Raw genomic sequence first — 18,900 nt, forward strand, 5'->3', positions numbered from 1 at the left:
CTATGTAGGACTATATTTGTTTTAGCATCATTTATTTTAAAATGCAGTCTTTTCTCACTGAATTGCCTTTGCATCTTTGTCAAAAACCCATTGTCCATATATGTGTGAGACTATTTCTGCTCTCATCTGTTCCATTGCAGTATTTATCTTCTTGTCAGTCCTGCTGTTTTGATTATTCAGCTTTCTGATAAGTCTTAGAATGTGGGAATGTTAGCCTTCCAACTTTTTTTCTCTTTTTTGAATTGGTTTTGACTATCTAGGCCCTTTGCATTTCCTTATTAATTTAGAACCAGTTTGTCAATTTCTAGAAAAGAACTGTAGGGATTTTTGAGTGGAGTCTCAGTGAATCAATTTGTGGAAAACTGACTTTTTAATACTGAGTATTTTTTGTCTGTCTCATGATAGTTGGGGTATGTCTTTCCCTTAATTTAGATTTTCTCTAATTTTTTTCATAACATTTTTAGTATTTAATGTACTAGTCTTTTATATCTTTTATTAAATGTCTTTAAGACTACATGTTTTTGATGCTATTTTTAAATGTTTTTAAATTACAACTTATGATTGTTATTCTACTATATAGAACTAATTGATTTTTACATATAAATCTTGAGTCGTGTAACCTTACAGAACTAATTCATTCATTTTGATAGCTTTTTTGTAGATTCCATAGTACTTTTTGTAATAATAATTACATAAAGAGCTTCATTTTTCTCTTTTCCAGTCTCTAGTACAAAATTGAACAGAAGTGGTGAGGATAGCCATCTTTTTCTTTTTCATGTTATGGGGGAAAGTATTTAGACTTTCACTATTAACATAAGATAAGCTGTTTGATTTTGTACTTGCCCTTTTGTGGCTTTGGGGAAGTTTCCTCCTTTTCCTGACGAATGATTTCATAAGAAATAAATGTTGGAATTTTTTTCTTTTTTTTTTTTTTCAGAATATGAAAAAATCATATGGTTTCCCCCCCTTTTTAAGCATTACTGCACAAATTTTAATATTTTTATTTTCATTCAACCCAGAATATCTGCTAATTTTGTAGTTCTGAGTGTTGGATCTAGGGTCTTGTGCATAGTAGGTAAATATTCTACTTCTGAGCTATACCCCAGCCCTCTTAATTTAATTTTAATTTTAATATCTTATTTCTTTCTCATCTCTGGAATAACTATCTTGTTGTTCAATGTCTTAAGAACCATTGTGTAATATATATCTTGTCTTTTTTTTTTTTTTAAGCTAGGTGGATAAATCTTCCCATTTTTATTTTATTCTCTTAATCAGAAGTGGAAGTCTCTGACCTTTTTTTTTTTCTTTTTTAATAAGGAATTATTTCAAATATACCCAGGAAGACTGAGTATAATTTGTGTTGGTTCCCTGAGTAAAGTTTGGCTTTCCCAAACTTTACATTGTGTTTTTTAAAAATAAATGTTTTACAGATATAAGCCCTACTTTTTCTGCTCTCTCTATCCTATTACCTTTCCTCATTCTCCAGAGGAAAATATGTTACATGGATAATCTCATGTTGATATAGTCTTTTTGCAAGTTTTTTTTTAATTGAACATTCTTTTCCATATATATCCAAGGTGATACACATTTAGGTAACATTTTTGGAAGCAGTATGATACTCATTGCATTCATATATTATAAGTAAGTTCATTTTTGTATAGATGATTATGATTTTTCTTCTATTACAATAGTATAACCAACATTCTTTTGCATCTTATAAACATAGTTTATATTCATGTAGAAATGGAATTGTATGCTCTAAGCAAATGAATACCTTCAAGTTAATCATATATTCATTGCCCTCTATAGTATAGTTCCCTTTTCTCACAGATTATAAATTTTTTCAATCATTTTGGTCTGAAAATTTATTACATTACTTTAATTGCATCTTCAATGGAGGATTGGTATTTTTTCCATTCACTTATTGTTCATTCTTCAATCTTTTTCCTAACCAAAACACTGTGGTAAAGCTATTCTATTGTTATCTCACATTTCTTTATCCCAGAACACCCTAGATAATGGCAAAAATAATCCACGTATAATTAGGTGTTTTGGGTCTATAATTGTTGTTTTTCTTTTGAAGCATTTTTATTTTATGTATCTGAAGGAAACAGCTTATTGAACAGTATTCAGTGATATAGAATAATAAGACTAACTGGTTACATTTAGCAGCATGACTAAAACCAATACTTATCACCAACCTGGGGGACGGACTCTCAAATTATTCATTATTATAGTTTTCCTTAATACTTATAAAGCCTTATGATAGTCTGTGAATCTGCAGTGATGGCATACCTGTTATCCTCTATTATGGTTTTTGTGGTTGAACCTGTTAAACCTGTAATTCATGTTATATGAATGGAAATAAAGGAACTAGTTATGGGTATTAAATGATTCTCTACAGGAATTTGTTGTCTAACCCCACCCATAATGGAATATGCCATTTTATAAATTTTATTCCACTTAGTAATAAAGTATAAGATAACTCAAAGCCATGCATGGCTATTTGTTTTCCTTTGAGATACCACTTATGTCAATGGAAAAGTTCTTTATTTTGTAATATGTGACTTGAGATATTGTGATGTAATATCATACTTCAAAATAACCGATTCTAAATTGTTGTTAAATATAGTTTTGCTTTATTACATTTGATATACCTCATTTATTTGGAATGAAGTATAGTATTCAAATAAATTAGTCCTAATCCCAAATAAAATGTTGATTTTTTTTTAACCTGGTTTTTAGAAATTACATTTACACAATGTATGTCATATTTTGCTGTTGATTTACAAAATGTATATAGAAAGTTTTACTTTTTCTTTAAGCATGTAGTACTCATTATTCCTATAGTAAATGGTCTTAGTGGTTGGTGTTTCATTTTATTTATCTATTTTTTGCCCCTTCATGTCTCAGCTTTTTGTCCTCAGCAGTATGTCAGTCTTAGTAGCCATTTCTCTATTCAGCAGATAGTTACTAAGCATCTTCTATATTCAAGCTATTGTTCTGGAACCTGACCATTTAATAATTATCAAAATATTTTATGGCAATCAAATATACTTTCTCATGGAGATTAAAATATGGTGAGGGAAGATAGTCATTAAGTAATTCAGCAAAAATATTGGAACATCAAGGTGTTCATGGATCACACTTTGAGAACTACTGATTTAGAATAATGAGGGGAAAGAAGTAAGCATACAGTTCAAATCACCATTAAAGCAAAAGCTGTTTACAGGATTAAAAATGGTCATAATGTATACTTTGAGTTAAAATTAGAATCAATATTAGGAACATATATATTGTCCTAAAAATGTTACTTGTAATAAAAAATGATACAGATTAGGAAAATTAAATGGATTTAACTAAATGTAAACACATTAACCAAAGGAACATCTTCAAAGTTGTGATTTATTAAAATTGTGCATTCTTATTTGAACTTTGTTTTTTTAATTAACATGGTTCTCAGACTGAAGAATGACAAGTCTCAGGTACATAATCTCTTTTTTCACACATGCATGTCATAAAGGGATCTTGCAGAGGGAATGAATGAACATTAGGATACTCAAGTTTTGGCGTCTGGCAGGATGTGATCAGTAAGGGAAATGAAATATAAAAAATGATTTCATGGGATTGAGACTGGGTGACTGAGGGTTTTGGCATCTGCCGAGTCCGGCTGCAGCAAAATAACCGGGGGGTGACGAACAACTTGTGTACGTTGATACAGCAGGAGTGGGAGCCGTTTATTGCAGGACAGGAGCAGTATTTATACAGTCCACACAGCTTATCTAATAAGCATAAACTAGATACATCAGTCAACCAATAAGGAATCTCCACACTTAATGGCTCGCTGGCATTACTTCACAAACCACTCCCTCTGGCATTTTGCCAGGCGCCATCCAGACTTGTTTACAGACTCTAACAGGCATCATTAGCAGAAATAGGGAGATCTGTGAAGGTAAGTAAGTGTTTGTTTTGAGGCATGCTGAGTTTAAAATTGATAGAACATCTTAAGTGGTGAGGTAAATAATAGTTAGAAATGTGAACCTGGTTCTGGGAATCAAGATAGAGATGGACTATTAGATTAGTTGACTAATAATAATAAATACCAAATTAGAACAAAACGCAGGAATGATTAGTTTGAAGATGAGATTAACTGAATGAGGCTTCCTAGTAATAGGTTATGATTAAGACCTTAAAATTTTTCTAACAATCATGGAATGTTAAATGAAATTTTTTCCTAGGCCTCTTCCCCTATTTTATACTTAATAACATTATAAAAAAAAACTTTCTTTTTAAATGTTATTTTCTTAAATTCTGTGTCATTTATACTTTTAAGTTTTTTTAATTTAAATTCTTTTTTTTAAATTATTTTTATTTTTATTTTTTGTGGTCTGGGGATTGAACCCAGGGCCTTGTGCATTCGAGGGATGCACTCTACCAATTGAGCTAAATCCCCAGTCCTTAATTTAAATTCTTAATAATCATTGGAGGGGTTGGAGGGGAAGGGAGGGGTCATGGGGTAATTAATGATGGTGGAATGTTGTGATCATTATTATAAATACAAATAAAGTACAAATATGAAGACACGAATTGGTTTGAATATACTATGTAAACAACCAGAGATATAAAAAATTGTGCTCCATATATGTAATAAGAACTGTAATACATTCTGCTGTCATATATAAATAAAAAAAAAGAAAGGAAAAAAGTAATCATTGGAAATTAGTATAGCTTGACATCACTTTTAGATAAAACATAATTGAAACACAATTAGAGAATACTAAGGATCTTACAATAAACTGAAAGAACTGTGAGTAGAATTTAGGTTTTCTTTATAATTTCTCTTAAATATCTCATTTTTGCTTAATTGGTCTGAATCTTTTTGGATATGACTTCTATAAGAGGAATGTGCTTTTAATTGTGATTATTACATGCTATTAAAATTTTTGTCTAGAAAACAAAGCAAATCATAACCTGAATTATGAAGAATGTAAAACTCATGTGATTCCTTCAAATGGATAATAATCAGGGTATGTTATAAATCATTAAAAACATTAATTCCATACAATGTGAAGATTTTAAAATTAAGTTCAGAATCCATTTGAAATACTAACTAGTAAAGATTTCATTTGACTGTAACTATTACCATTTTAATTGTTTTCTTTTGATATATTAAAATAAGCAAACACTGTACAATTTCATAAAAATGGAAGAGATGTTACTAAATATATAAGTGATAGCTAGGAGACTGCATTTTTCTTGGTCATCAGCAGATATGAAGACCCATGTGAAAGACAATGAGAAGGTTGCACTTGTTTTCCTTCACCACATTTGTATCACAGCCAGTAAACATTTTCTTGCTCCCTAAATATTAACTTGTTTCAACCAAACACTTGAATCTTTAATTGATTGTTTGTAAATAACTATTAATTACTTCTGTTATACTTGAAACATTAGTTTTACTTCCTAAGGGATAATTGGTTTGTATTCTCCATATAGTTTCTTTATTTCTTTAACTTCCCAGTCTGATACCTTGCTTTGTGATTAGCAACTTGCTTTCTGCTTCAGCCTTTTCAATAAAATAAAACATCTAATGAAAATTCCCAAACTGATTCCCTCTCTCCTTCTGTGCCTTCCTGTCAGCCCATCCCTTCATCCGTCCATCTATTTGTAACCTTGGTTTGGTTGCTTTTTGTTTTATACTTTCCAACAACAACAAAGGCATCTCTGCTGCTGCTTTGTAATCTTTTCTCTTATCTCTTTATTTAAGCCAAACACTTCTAGTCATTATAGTAGTAGATATTCTACTGTGTTTTCTAATTTGACTATGTCTAGTTATTTTAAAAACAATTTTTACTCTAGTATATTGGAGGGTTTTGGATATATTAGATTCGCTCTAAATTAAACATGACACATTAAAAAATACCTTTAGTCCTATCTTTTCCTCATTTTGATGTCCAATTATCCTTTGTCTTTCTTTTTTTTTTTTTTGGCTGTATTTAGTAAAAATGTAATGTTAGCTCTCTTGATGATTGAAGAAGTAATAAGTGCCAGATACTGTGACAAAGTTTTGTGTGTGTATTACTAATTTAGTCATTTTAATCTTCCTTCAGGTAAGCAGCATTATTTACATTTTCTTAAAAATTAAGAATCTGAGATCTTTGACAGTTATGTCATGTACCCAAAATTTTGTTCTTAACTATTCTGATATACTTGTAGGCCTCAGTATTGTATTAGAATCCCTTAGCTTTCTGTTTCATAGAATTTCCATCTCTGCCTAAGTCACTGCCCCACCTGTCTCTTTGTTTTGATCAGTCTCTTATTGTTACCTTCACTACCAGAATTTCCACAGATTTCAAAACTCCCCCCAGGAGGAGATCCATCTTCATTTTCTTTACTTTGAATATTGCTTTTACTGATATAATCACTTGTGCTCTATTATTATTATTATTATTATTATTATTATTATTATTATTAATGGTGTATGGTTTCTTTTTCCAACCTTTTTCTTTCAGACTACTTATGTCATGATATTCAAAGAGAAGTTTTTGTAAATAGCATATAATTAGGACATATAGTAGTCCTCCCTTATCCAAGGAGGATATGTTCCAAACCTACAGCAAATGTCTGAAACTACAGATAGTACCAAACCCTGAATATATTGTGTATTTTCTTGTGCATACGTACTTATGATAAACTTTCACCTTTTCCTTTAAAGGAAGCACTTTATAACTTCTCTTTGGCATATCTTGTGTTTTGTGGCTATTTTAATAAATAAAATAAGGGTTAATGAACACATGCCCTGTGTTACTTGACAGTTGATTTGATAACAAAGATGGCTAATAAGTGACTAAAGAATAGGTATCATACAAGTGTAGATATAAGGGACAAAGGGATGACTCATATGCCAAATAGTATGGATGTGGATGACACAAAATTTTGTTGCACTGAATGGTGCACAGTTAAAAATTTGTGAATTGTTTATTTTGGTGGTCTTCCATTTCATATTTTCAGACCTCATTTGAATATGATTAACTAAAATCATAGAAAGTGAAACTACAGATAAGGGGGGACTACTCTGTCTTTTAAAACATCTGTTATGCCAGTATGTTTTTAATTTTTGTTGTTTAGACCATTTGTACTTACAGTAACTGTTGGTAGGTAAGGGCTTAAGTCTGCTATTTTACTGTTTGCAAAATGTTTGTTCTCTTTATTGTTTTCTCACTTGTTTACTTTTTCTTGCCTGTTGGCTACTTGGCATTTTGTAGAATTATGATCATTTGGCTGATCATAGTGTTTTTTATTGTATTGCTAGTTTTTCATTTGTTTTGTGGTTTCTTTGGGTAGTAAAATATGCAGAGATACATTGTTGGAGGCTATTGGCATTGACACTTTACTAATGTTGGATGAACTATAGAAATCTTATTTCTATTGTACTTTGCCTTTTTCTCATTTGAAAATTATAGTGATCTTGTTTCCTTTATATTGAGCACAACATCAGATGAGGATTTTATTTTCAACTGCCAAAAAATTCATGAAGAGAAAGAAAGTCTGTTACATTTAGCCATATTTTAATTTACTTTATCTTCTTTCTGATGTTACAGACCTCCATGCAGTTAAAATTTTCTTTTGATTTGAGCAACTTCCTTTTACCATTCTTTAATGATAGGATTGCTAGGGACAGAAGCCCTTAGTTTTTCTTTGTCTGAGAATACTTTCATTTCCTCTTAATTCCTGAAGGGTATTTTCACTGGGTATAGAATTCAGGATTAACAATACTTCTTTCAGCACTTAAAACCTTATACCATTTTCTTCTAGTTTCTATTATTTCTATTGAGAAATACATTTATCTCTAGTTGCTTTTAAAAGTGTTTTCTTTCTGTCCAGTTTTCAAAAGTTAATTTTGATACATGTTTGCTTTCTTTGGATGTCTCTGGAATTATCTTTTTTTCTTTTTGGAATTTTCTCAGCTTCTTTAACTTGTAGATATAAGCCTTTTGCCACATTTTGCATATTTACAGTTATTATCTTTTCAGGTTTTTTTTTTTTTTTTTCCCTTCTTCTTGGCCAATGCTCTGCTTCTCTTTGGGACCCCAATTACACAAATGTCAGATCTTTGTTGTTATCCCACAGATTTCTGTACTTTATTTTTTTTTTTTTCCTTTCTGTTGGGCAGGTTAATTAAGTTCGATTTGACTGTCTTCAGATTTATTATTCTTGTTATTGTTTGGTCTGTCACCTTCATTCATTATTAAGCCCATCTAGAAAGCTTTTGATTTTAGTTTTTGTATTTTTTGGTAATTTCCTAGGTCTTTGGCATCTTTTTTTTTTCTCTCTCTAGTTCTCTGTAATTTTATGAGTGTTAGTATCCATCTATTTTAAGATTGTTCGTAATTGTTGGCTGAATTGAAGTCATGACCAATTAATTTCACCTCTGAGTCATCTCAGTATTGGCATCATTTGATTTTCTTTTGTTATTCAAACTGTAATTTTTTTTTTTTTCCTTTTCTGGGTCATGGGTGAGTGACTTAAAAATTGTATCCTGGACATTTTGTTGTTATGATACCCTCTATCTTATTTAAGTCTCCTATTTTAGCCTGTAGTCATCCTGTTTAGGTTTAACACATAGGTCCTAGCCTACTTTTGTTGACTGGATTCTAATAATTTATTTTCCAGGGTGCCTGCATTGATATTCTGCTTTGCTTTGCTTTACTTGTGCCTTACTGGAAGCCCACTCTGAAAACCTGGATTTCATTAGTGTGGTATATTTTTCAACTTTTTCACTTATTAATTCATGTGCAACTTGGTTTTGCCTAAACCTGGTTCTACCCAAGACATTTCATGCAGGCTTAAAGAATCATTTTTTTTTTCTAGGTTTCTCATGTTCTATAACCTCCCTTTCCTACCCAGAGGTGTAAGAGGCAGCCTGTCCACTCTGGGTAAGAATAGAATTGTAAACTCTGCACTTGGTCTTTATTGGCAACATACCAGTGAGGTAGGAGTTACTTTTTTAGAATATCTGCCATTGCCAAGAGGGAAGTAAAAGTCAGGAATCCCTACTCATTTTCTTTTGATGTTATGCAAGTGGGGAACCAGAGTAATTACAGTTACTTAATCATCTTCTCCCCCAGAATCGTCTTACACTCCTGGAAGTGTGGTAGATCTTCATGGCCACCATGTTGATGAGGGAAAGAAATGTTATTTCCCTATTCTGCCTACTCTTGCTAGGTGGGAGCATAGAGTTACAACTTGCTCTGTACTGATCTCTGATCTCTTCTGTAAGGTGAATAAAGCCATGCTGTACTTGAAGGAGCAGGAGAGCAGATTCTCCATTTTATTTTTTTGCAGATACTGCTTCACTAATGGGAGAAGGAAACTGTATTCTGGGCCCTTCCAGTGCCAAATGGAGATCAGGTCTTCAGGCTCCCCATTACATCTATATGGACAGGGAAGAAGAATACGGATTGTCTTGGGATATCTGCTGTTGCTATGCTAACCTGTTACAAGTCCCCACTGAATAACCCCTGACACAGCAAGGAGGGAAATATCAAAGGTGCTTGGTAGAGTAGAATTGGTACTGTCAGAAAACTTAATATCTGTCCTTAATAAATAGCTTGCCCTGTTTTGCTATTCTTTGAACAAAGAAAACAGGTTTTTCTTGGGACCTCCCCAGTTGCCCACATCTACCTTTTGGCTTTGGAGGGAGAAGAGAAAACCTGAAAAATTTACTACTTTGTCTTCCTCAAGATCTAAAGTCCCTAATTGGTCTGCTTTCTTCTTCTACCTTTCTTAGCATCAAGTAGGGACACCTTTCATTCCTTTTGGATAACTTTTAATCTTTCTCAGATCTGAGAATACATATTAATTCCACCAAGAGTCTTGGATAGGCTGTCATCAACACTTTAACCTAAATTATGAGTGGGCTTTTCATTTTTTTCCTTCTCACTAGAATGTCACTTCTACCACACACTATCAGAGTAATTCAGAGTCTACTCAGCATCAGCATGGAAGGGTATGAATGGAGGGAGGCAGGATTCATTCAAGACCTATCAGCTTCAAAATGGATTTCTGGTATCCCTCAAATCTACTCTTAACACAGGAGGCCAGGCTGTATCATTTCTTTGCCTTAACCCTGACCTGAGTTTCCATTTCATTCATAGTAAAAGCCAAATTCTTTATATTAACCTACAAAGCCCTATAGTTTTGCTTTAAATAAACATTTATTTTTCATCTAAAACAAGATGATTAAGGGTAAACAAGTAGGCCATCGGGAATTAAGATTTTTTTCTCTCCTTCTCTCCTTTCATAGTGTGTTGGTTTTGTCCTGAAACCCTTATTGTTGGTGCATTTTTAAGCCTTGGGTCTGCATTCCAGGCAAAAAGAAAGGGAGGAATGAAAACTTTCCCCCAAATCCTGGACTTAGTTATCTTTGACAAGATTATTATATGACTTTAGGCAAGAGAGAATTTGATCTTTATACTTTATTGGATCTAACACAAAATGAGTTTTCTTAGTAAGGATATTGGAAGGATGGGTATTATGTAAGCACTGTCTGCTTCAGTGCTATGTGTTAAGAATCTGGAGATAACCATTATGAGACTTAGAAATAATATAATCAAGATAGTTGTAATAATTTCATTATACTTTAGCCTGGTTGAAGTATCAGAATTTATACATGGCCAGTCTGATTCCAAATGCTTCATTCTTTCCATTATATTACAATCAAACTGAGCTTTTGTTTAAAACAAACAAAAAACACAGTATGGCATACATTTGTATAAAGGCTTTGCTACTTCTTCAAAAGTTTGGTTATCCTGGCTTTATTCTTTAATAAATTGAATACCTGAAAGAAAGAATGGTTGTGTCATTTGTATTTTTATATTTTTGTTGCCTAGCACTCACTGAATGTTTTGAATAGGTAGTTTTTTTAAAGCTTAAAGATAGGAGATAACTCCCAAGTTGTAGATGAGCAAGTGGATGGTAGGGCAGTGGGATAACATGCTTGTGTTGTGTAGTTCCTGACAACGATTGGTATTTGAACTGTTTCTTTCTACTTGATAGTGCTCTCCCCTCTCCCCTTGAAGTACAGAAGATTAGATTAGGGTGAAATCAGAGAGGAAAAGAAAATGGGTCTGCCAATGTCCCTGACTTAAGGAGGGAATATCCACTAAAATATCCACTAATTTAATGCAAGTCATTTAGGTCAAAGTATAGTTCAAAGATAGACAAATGGGTATTCCAAAGGGGCCCATCTGAGAAGGTGGTGTGGAGTAAAAGAACACTAAACTAAGAGTAGAAGACTAGTATTCTGAACCCCAGAAAGGTCACTGACTTTTCTTTGTCATGTCAGGCTGGTTGCTTAGCTGCTGTAAAATAAAGTCAAGGGAGTTAGGCTGACTGATTTTTGAAATTCCTTCTAGCTAAAACAGTATATGAATCATAATGCTTAGTGAGTTTTCATGGAACTTTAATATTTCTTGGCATCTATGAGGTCAGAATATTTTATATTTCTGAAATGTAGAAAAAGCAACAGCTTTTTCACATCTTCTCTGGGAATTTTGCCAGTAAGGAGTAAACATCCTTTCCTGTCTCCCTAAATGAAGTACTTAGTCACAAGTGACAGTCTTTTTCTTCATTGTCTTTCACTTGGTTTTGTCTTTATTTCAGGGATTTTCCTAACATAACTGTGAATTTATGTTTCAGCCTAAAATCAGAAGTTCACTTCATAAACTAAAAATAGTTGTATGTAACACATACATATTAACACATTTGTGTATTTGAAATACTTGGCCGGCACATGATGTGGTCTAATTAGAGTGGAATGTATAGTTCTATCCCTTGCAATGGAATTGTGTTGAATAAAAATAGTCTAATTAAATATCAAATATACTACATATCATTGTAAGCATTTATATTTGCCAAAATTGAAATAAAGTGAATGTTCCTTTGAAGTCCTTTTAAATATCTTTTCTCCCCTATTAGGCTAAAAAAATAGAACTTTTATTACTAAAGAGTAGAAAATATGAAACACTTTGAAGAGCAAAATAAATTTCTCTTAATTTTTCACAGAGATAATTAATGTTAATATTTTTATCTCTTCCAGTTTTTTCTTATTTTAAACATAATTTGAAATAAGACTGTGTACTTAGCACAAGCTGTGGATTAACTGCTGTTTGCAAGACTTATAATGGAGTCTTGTCTGTGCCCAACACAGTGCTTATATTATTACTTTAAAGTTATTAAATTGGCCATTCAATATAACAGGAATTTCTAATTATTTTCTTAGATTTCTGTAATTAGAATTACACAGTCAAAGGGAATCACTGTTTTTAAGTTTCTTATTACAAACTTTCAATTAACTTTTTATGAAGGTTATTTCTTTGTCATGTAGCTGGCTTATTGCCAACATAATGATTTTAAAAATCTTATCAATAGTCAAAAACGATACAGTATAGTTTTTTCTGTCACAGCAGCATTTTCCTTTAATCCAGTTAACTCATATGACTAGTGAACAGAGGAATGATATAAAGTAGGAACTGTGTTAGTTTATTGGTAATTTTTCCCAGAACGATAATATTTTGAAAGTTTTTTTGGTTGGCAGTGGTTTGGTTTATTTGTTTGTTTATTTTATTTGTTTATTTTAGTATAAATATTTTTAAATATTTATTTTTTAGTTGTAGTTGGACACAATAATTTTATTTTATTTATTTACTTTTATGTGATACTGAGGATCAAACCCAGGCCCTCGTACGTGCTAGGAGAACGCTCTACCACTGAGTCACAACCCCAGCCCTGGTATAGTGATATTTAAGACCTTAAGATAAAGGATGAAAATCTTAACAGAAGCTTGACAGCTTGAGGCCTCTTTTGTCAGTAAGGAAAAATTATCAGTTGGATGACATGGCACACTTCTATAATCCCAGCTACTCGGGAAGCTGAGGCAGGAGGATTGAAAATTTGAGGCAAACCTCAGCAATTTAGCAAGACCCTATCTCAGCATAAAAAAATTAAATGAAAGGACTGGGAATATAGCTCAATGGTACGGTGACCCTGCTTCAGTCCCTAGTACCAAAAAAAATTTTTTTTTTAAATTTGGAATTCATAATTTGTAGATAAAATGCCATTCTGTCTTTTCTTATTTTTATTACTATTTTCATTTGTAACTTGGTGTGATCATCTTTCAGTCAAAGAATTTGAAACATTCTTCAGTACTGGGAAGTTTTTAACTCATGTCTCATAGTGCTCCTTTACAGCTTTTCTTTTTTTTTTTTTTAATGTGTGTGTGTGTGTGTTGTAGATGGGTATAATCCCTTTATTTTGTTTATTTATTATTTTTATTTGGTGTTGAGGATCAAACCCAGTGCCTCACACGTGCCAGGCAAGTGCTCCACCTCTGAGTCACAACCCTAGCCCCCTTTCCTAGCTTCTTTATTCTCTAATTCTGGAGTTCTTATTAGATGAAAATTGGGTATTTTATTTTCTCTGCTTCTTAATCTCTCATTTTTATTTTTTGTTTGTGATTAATTGTAGTTAATTCCTCAGAGTATAATGGAATGGTATAAATAGTTGCTTCTACCCATAACAGAATCTACTGAGACAAAGGTCTCACAAGCTAATTTTATTTACCTAGTTCAAGAATATTATTTCATTGCCTAGTAATGTTCCTGGCATTATGATATAATTATTTTAATTATTTTTTTAGGGTGGAAGCATAATTTAATTGATGAAATATCGTATTTCAGTTGTTCCAAGTGCAAGAAAGTTCTATTTTCCAATAACTTTCAGTTTATTGCAATTAAAATTTTTAGAAAAGCAATAATGGTTAAGTATTATGACCTTTCTTATCTGCCATCAAAGAGCATTTGTTTATCTTAAATTATCAATTTTATGAGTCTCTTGCACCTTTCCAAAAGATATTTGAGCCATGTCACAACAAAAGAGTAAAACTATGGTTGATTAAAAAAAAAAAAAATCAGATCTATGGAAAAGAAGAGGAAGCAAACATGCTAACCATTATTACGTAGCTCATTCATACCTCATTTTAACTAAACTAATTGCTATGATTGTATATGAATTTTGTGTTGAAGCTTACTGAAATACAAGTTCCCTTTATCAGAAAGAGAAAGGCACAAGTGAAAGATTCCTCTGAGTTCTAAAAGAAAAATAGTGAATAACAAATCATTTAAAATGGACACAGTGCTGGGCATGGTGGCACATGCCTGTAATCCCAGAGACTCGGAAGACTGATGGAGGAGAATTCCAGGTTTGAAGACAGCCTCAGTTATTTAGCCAGGCACTTGGAAATTTAGCTAGACTCTGTCTCAAAATAAAAAAGGCTAGGGTTGTAACTCAGTGATTAAGCATTCCTAGGTTCAATTTCCAGTGCCCCCTCCCCAAATAAGATAAAAATTAAAAATAGATAACAAATTAGCTGAGCATGGTTACACACATCTCTAGTCCTGGTGATTTGAGAGGCTCAGGCAGGAGGATCACAAGTTTGAGGTCAGCCTCAGCATCTTAGTGAGACCCTGTCTTAAAAAATAAAAAGAGCTGGGGATGTAGCTCAGTCATAGGAGAGACCCTGGGTTCATTCTCCAGTACCACAAAAATAAAAAAGGACAATTTATTGGTACCAGGGGTTGAACTCAAGGGCATTTTATCACTGAGCTACACCCCCAGGCCTTTTTATTTTGTTTATTTTGAGATAGGCTCTTGCAGAGTTGCTTAACAGACTTGCTAAATTGCTGAGGCTGGCCTCAGACTTCTGATCCTTTTTGCCTCAGCCTCTGTAGCTGCTAGGACTACAGGTGTACAACACCACATCCAGCCCCCAAGTCTTTTATTTCTAAAAGTTAATATACCACACATAAGCCCTGCTCTCAAATTGCTCATGGTCTTTGGAGTGGTTAAACAAAAAAAAGGGATAATTATTTCAACTAGATTCACAGTATCAGGGTACACAGGAAGGTCATTCCGCTAAATCCTAAGGGAGGGCATTGGGCAGGAAATTATTTCCCAGGAAGAGTTGTGGTAAACTTTGAAACAAAAGTTAACTGGGCCAAGAAGGAACTTGGAGGACATAGTTGAAAGCAGAAAGACAAGTGGTGCATCCTACATGTACAGCATGCATAGTGACTGAGCCAATAGAGATGATCTGTTGCAATAAATTTTTATAGTTTGATGGGATTGGAATTTAGAGAGCAAATTGGAAAGATATTAGTTGAAATAAGCAAGAGCCTTAAAGATTCATATCAATTATAGAAGCCATTTTCATATGATCATTTAATTTTAATAGCCTTTAAAGCTTAGTATCCTGATTCCCAAATAGAACAAAACTCTAGGTTTTTCAGCAAACACTCTGGGTCCTAAAATATATTTTGAATTTTGGAGGGAAACAGTGACACCCCTCATTGTTAGATGCCACATGAACTAACTGAAATCAGTTAACTGTTAATATTAGGCTATTCTACATTAACTTTGCAAAGTGGAACAGAAAATGATAATAGGAGTGTCTAACCTGATTTCAAGCTCTGAGAAATTGTAAAGTACTTGATAGGCAGACACATCTCATTAGTAAATAACTATGGTTATTAAAAAAATAAAAATTTTTCTTTTCTTTGAACTTCTGTGTATTTATTTCAAACAGTGACTAAATTTTCAAAACGTAAATATTTATTAAGTTATTTGTACCTTAGTGCTCACTATATGGAACTATTGGGTATTTTTGGCAAAATGAACATTTGAGATGCTAAGGATACCATAAACCAAGACATTTTGGGAACCTCTGGCTTAGTATATTTTATTAAAGAACAAATTTGTTTAAGCAATTTGTGTGCTGTTTTCTGATAAATTTATAAAAATCAAAATATAAATATCTAGAAGAAAGTGATTAAACTTCTTTCATCTAAGCATTGTTTATTACAGTGTACTTTTCATAAAGCTGGATAGCTAGAATTTTGGATTTTATTCTTTAAATACAGTCATATGGGGGAATATTTTGATAACTAGCCAAGGTAAATTCATAAACTAGGGAAACTAAATGAAAGATAGGACTTACATTCCATTATAATATTGAATATTTTGACAATATTTTGGCCCAGATAGAAATCATCCTGTATCCACATAGATGAAAATTAGAAATTTATAGCTTACTAGGTGTAGATTATGTATTCCAGGAATTTTTAGCCTAGGTCTGTGGAATCTGGAAATCATACAGACAAATATGAAGTTTTCTTTGGTCTCCTATTTTCTTGGTCATTTCAAAAGGGTTGTTGATCCTGAAAAGGTTAGATTAATAGAAATTAACTTCTTTATTTTTTATATAATATGCCTATAGGCAGAGGGTAAATTGGTATGAAAGCCAAGTCTAATATTCATAACATCTTTTAGTTTACATTTTGTATTTTGTATGATGTATTTTGGTTGATAGTTTGAGGGATAAAAGATTAGATGTAAAAAGCACTTACAGCAAAAATTTAAATAGAACTTATTTATATGGGTGTGATGGATGAATTTGCAAAGAAATTAAAGAAAAAATTTTAGTTAATTAAGTTGTGTTTCTAGAGGTGCATGAGAAGCTATATAGTGAAGTATGTCTTCCTACTTTTTATGTCCTTCACAATCTCAACTCTTCCTAGTAGTAACTGTTACCTTGTTTTTTGTCCAGAATTACAGAAGTTTAAAACGAATGCAGTTATTTATATACCTAAAACAGTAAAAGATATATAAATAACTCGAACATAACTTAGACTGTTTTAAATACAGATTTAAGGCCAGGTTTGGGGATGCACACCTGTAATCCCAGCAATGTGGAGGTTGAGGCAGGGGGATTGTAAGATCAAAGCTAGCTTCAGCAATTTAGCAAGACCCTGTCTCAAAATGAAAATGAAAAGGACTGAGGATGAAACTCATTGGTAAATATTACTTGAGGTCAATCTCCAGTACCATCAATCAATTGATACCCAACTTGAAGTGATTTGATTTTCATATTAAGATGAATATACTGGTCTTAGTTCTCTTTTAGAATATAATTTAGAGGTATTTTCTAGTAATGTTTTTGTAGTGAGTCAACTAAATTATCAGTTTTGGTAGTTAGCCATGAAACATATAAATGGAATCCTGAATAGCCTTCCCAAGTTATAATATGTTTTAATTCATTAGCTATAAAGTGGTCATAAATGTTCTTGACAATATAAGTTTATTTCAAAGTGTTTTCTTAAACAAGATAAAATTACAAACATAAAGGATTTAGTAATACATTTATTAGGTGACTAGTATAGTGGGCCAGGAATCATATTTGGAGTTTCACATAATATTTTGGATTATCACAGTATCTCCAAGAGGTAGCTAATGTTATTATTTAGATTCTTAGAGATGATTAAACAAGTATTTAAAAGATAAATAACTTGCCCATGATTTGTAGTGTGGAAGTTGTGATCTAAATTAAGTTTACAGGATATCAAAATCCCCTAATTTTACATAACCTTTTTTTATATAACCGTTAGATATCTTTGTAAATATGTTGAATTCACTTTATTTTAATATTAAATGTTTTTGTCAAGTAATGTTACTTAGTGATAAGTGTTTTTGAACTTATGATTTTATATGGTTATTAGGTAAATTAGTAGTTTTTGCATATTAAAGAGAGAACTAAATATAATTAAGTATAATGTAATTAAGAATTTCTTTATGTTGAAAACAATGTAATCTTTACTACTGAATTTTTACTAAGTAGCCAACTTTCCTAAACTCCCATATTTCTGTTTATCTTATTCTGTAGGGAGAGCCCCGAAGTCTTCCATTTTCTGAGAATGTGAGTGCTGTTCAAAAATCAGACTTTTCAGATATAGTGGTGCAACAGAAATTGGATGACATCAAGGATCGAATCAAAAGAGAAATAAGGAAAGAACTGAAAATCAAAGAAGGAGCTGAAAATCTGAGGAAAGTAACAACAGATAAAAAAAGTTTGGCTTATGTAGACAACATTTTGAAAAAATCAAACAAAAAATTAGAAGAACTACATCACAAGCTGCAAGAATTAAATGCACATATTGTTGTGTCAGATCCAGAAGATGGTACAGGTATAGTATTTTATTTGATGTTTATATGGTGTATAAATAAGAAATGTATCATTTTTTAAAACTAAGTTTTGTGCCATGTAGTTTTTAGCTTACCTGAAAGGCCAATCTACTTTCTGTTGGTGGTTAAGGTCTTGTTTATAATCAATTCAGAAGGACAATGAATTGATGGACACGATAATTGAAACATTTACTTAGAGATTAGTAACTATGATGTATACTCTCTTATCTCGTGTCAGTGGAACATAAGAGTTATTTTCCAGTATTTTGTTTTGTATTGAGTCAACCACATGCTTTTACCTGATTCATCTTTGTGATCAGCAGCACAAGTTTGCCAGATGACTTTTTAAAGTTAAGAATACATTCTGTGAACAAGGGATATTTTTATTCTTTGCAGATATAATTAATCAAACCTATGACCCTTGTTCTTTGTACTTTAAGCAACTGGATTAACCACTGAACTATCAGGTATATTGTTCAGTAAACAGGAAAATAATTTAAAACCCAAACATTAATCTTCTTTTTTTCCCCCTGTTAGTGTGGGAAATATCACCCAGAATTTCAGCCTAAAAGTTATTTTTTTGTTTTGTTTTGTTGTTTTTCTATTATAGCCATTTGGGGGAGAAGTTGGGGGAGTTTACCGGGAATTGAATTCAGGGGCAATCAACCACTGAGCCACATACCCAGCCCTACGTTTTGTATTTTATTTAAAGACAGGGTCTCATTGAGTTGCTTAGCACCTCACTTTTACTGAAGCTGGCTTTGAACTCTTGAGACCTGCCTCAGCCTCCCGAGCCACAAGGCTTACCAGGTGTGTGTCACTGGG

General features: G+C 32.3%; 1 protein-coding gene across 3 annotated transcripts in view; it reads left to right on the forward strand.

The window, feature by feature from the left end:
- Positions 1-18,900, forward strand: part of Pkn2 (protein kinase N2) — a 120,486-nt gene that overhangs the window by 28,181 nt on the left and 73,405 nt on the right. For all 3 annotated transcript variants that reach the window (XM_046443295.2, XM_058579021.1, XM_046443296.2), the window contains exon 2: positions 17,777-18,077. In XM_046443295.2, the coding sequence (XP_046299251.1) occupies positions 17,777-18,077 (301 nt within the window). The remainder of the gene's footprint in view (positions 1-17,776; positions 18,078-18,900) is intronic.

This window comes from Marmota monax, unplaced genomic scaffold (genome assembly GCF_021218885.2).
Source record: "Marmota monax isolate L192 unplaced genomic scaffold, Marmota_monax_Labrador192_F-V1.1 WCK01_AAM20220418_F8-fsc00046, whole genome shotgun sequence".
Taxonomy (NCBI): Eukaryota; Metazoa; Chordata; class Mammalia; order Rodentia; family Sciuridae; genus Marmota; species Marmota monax.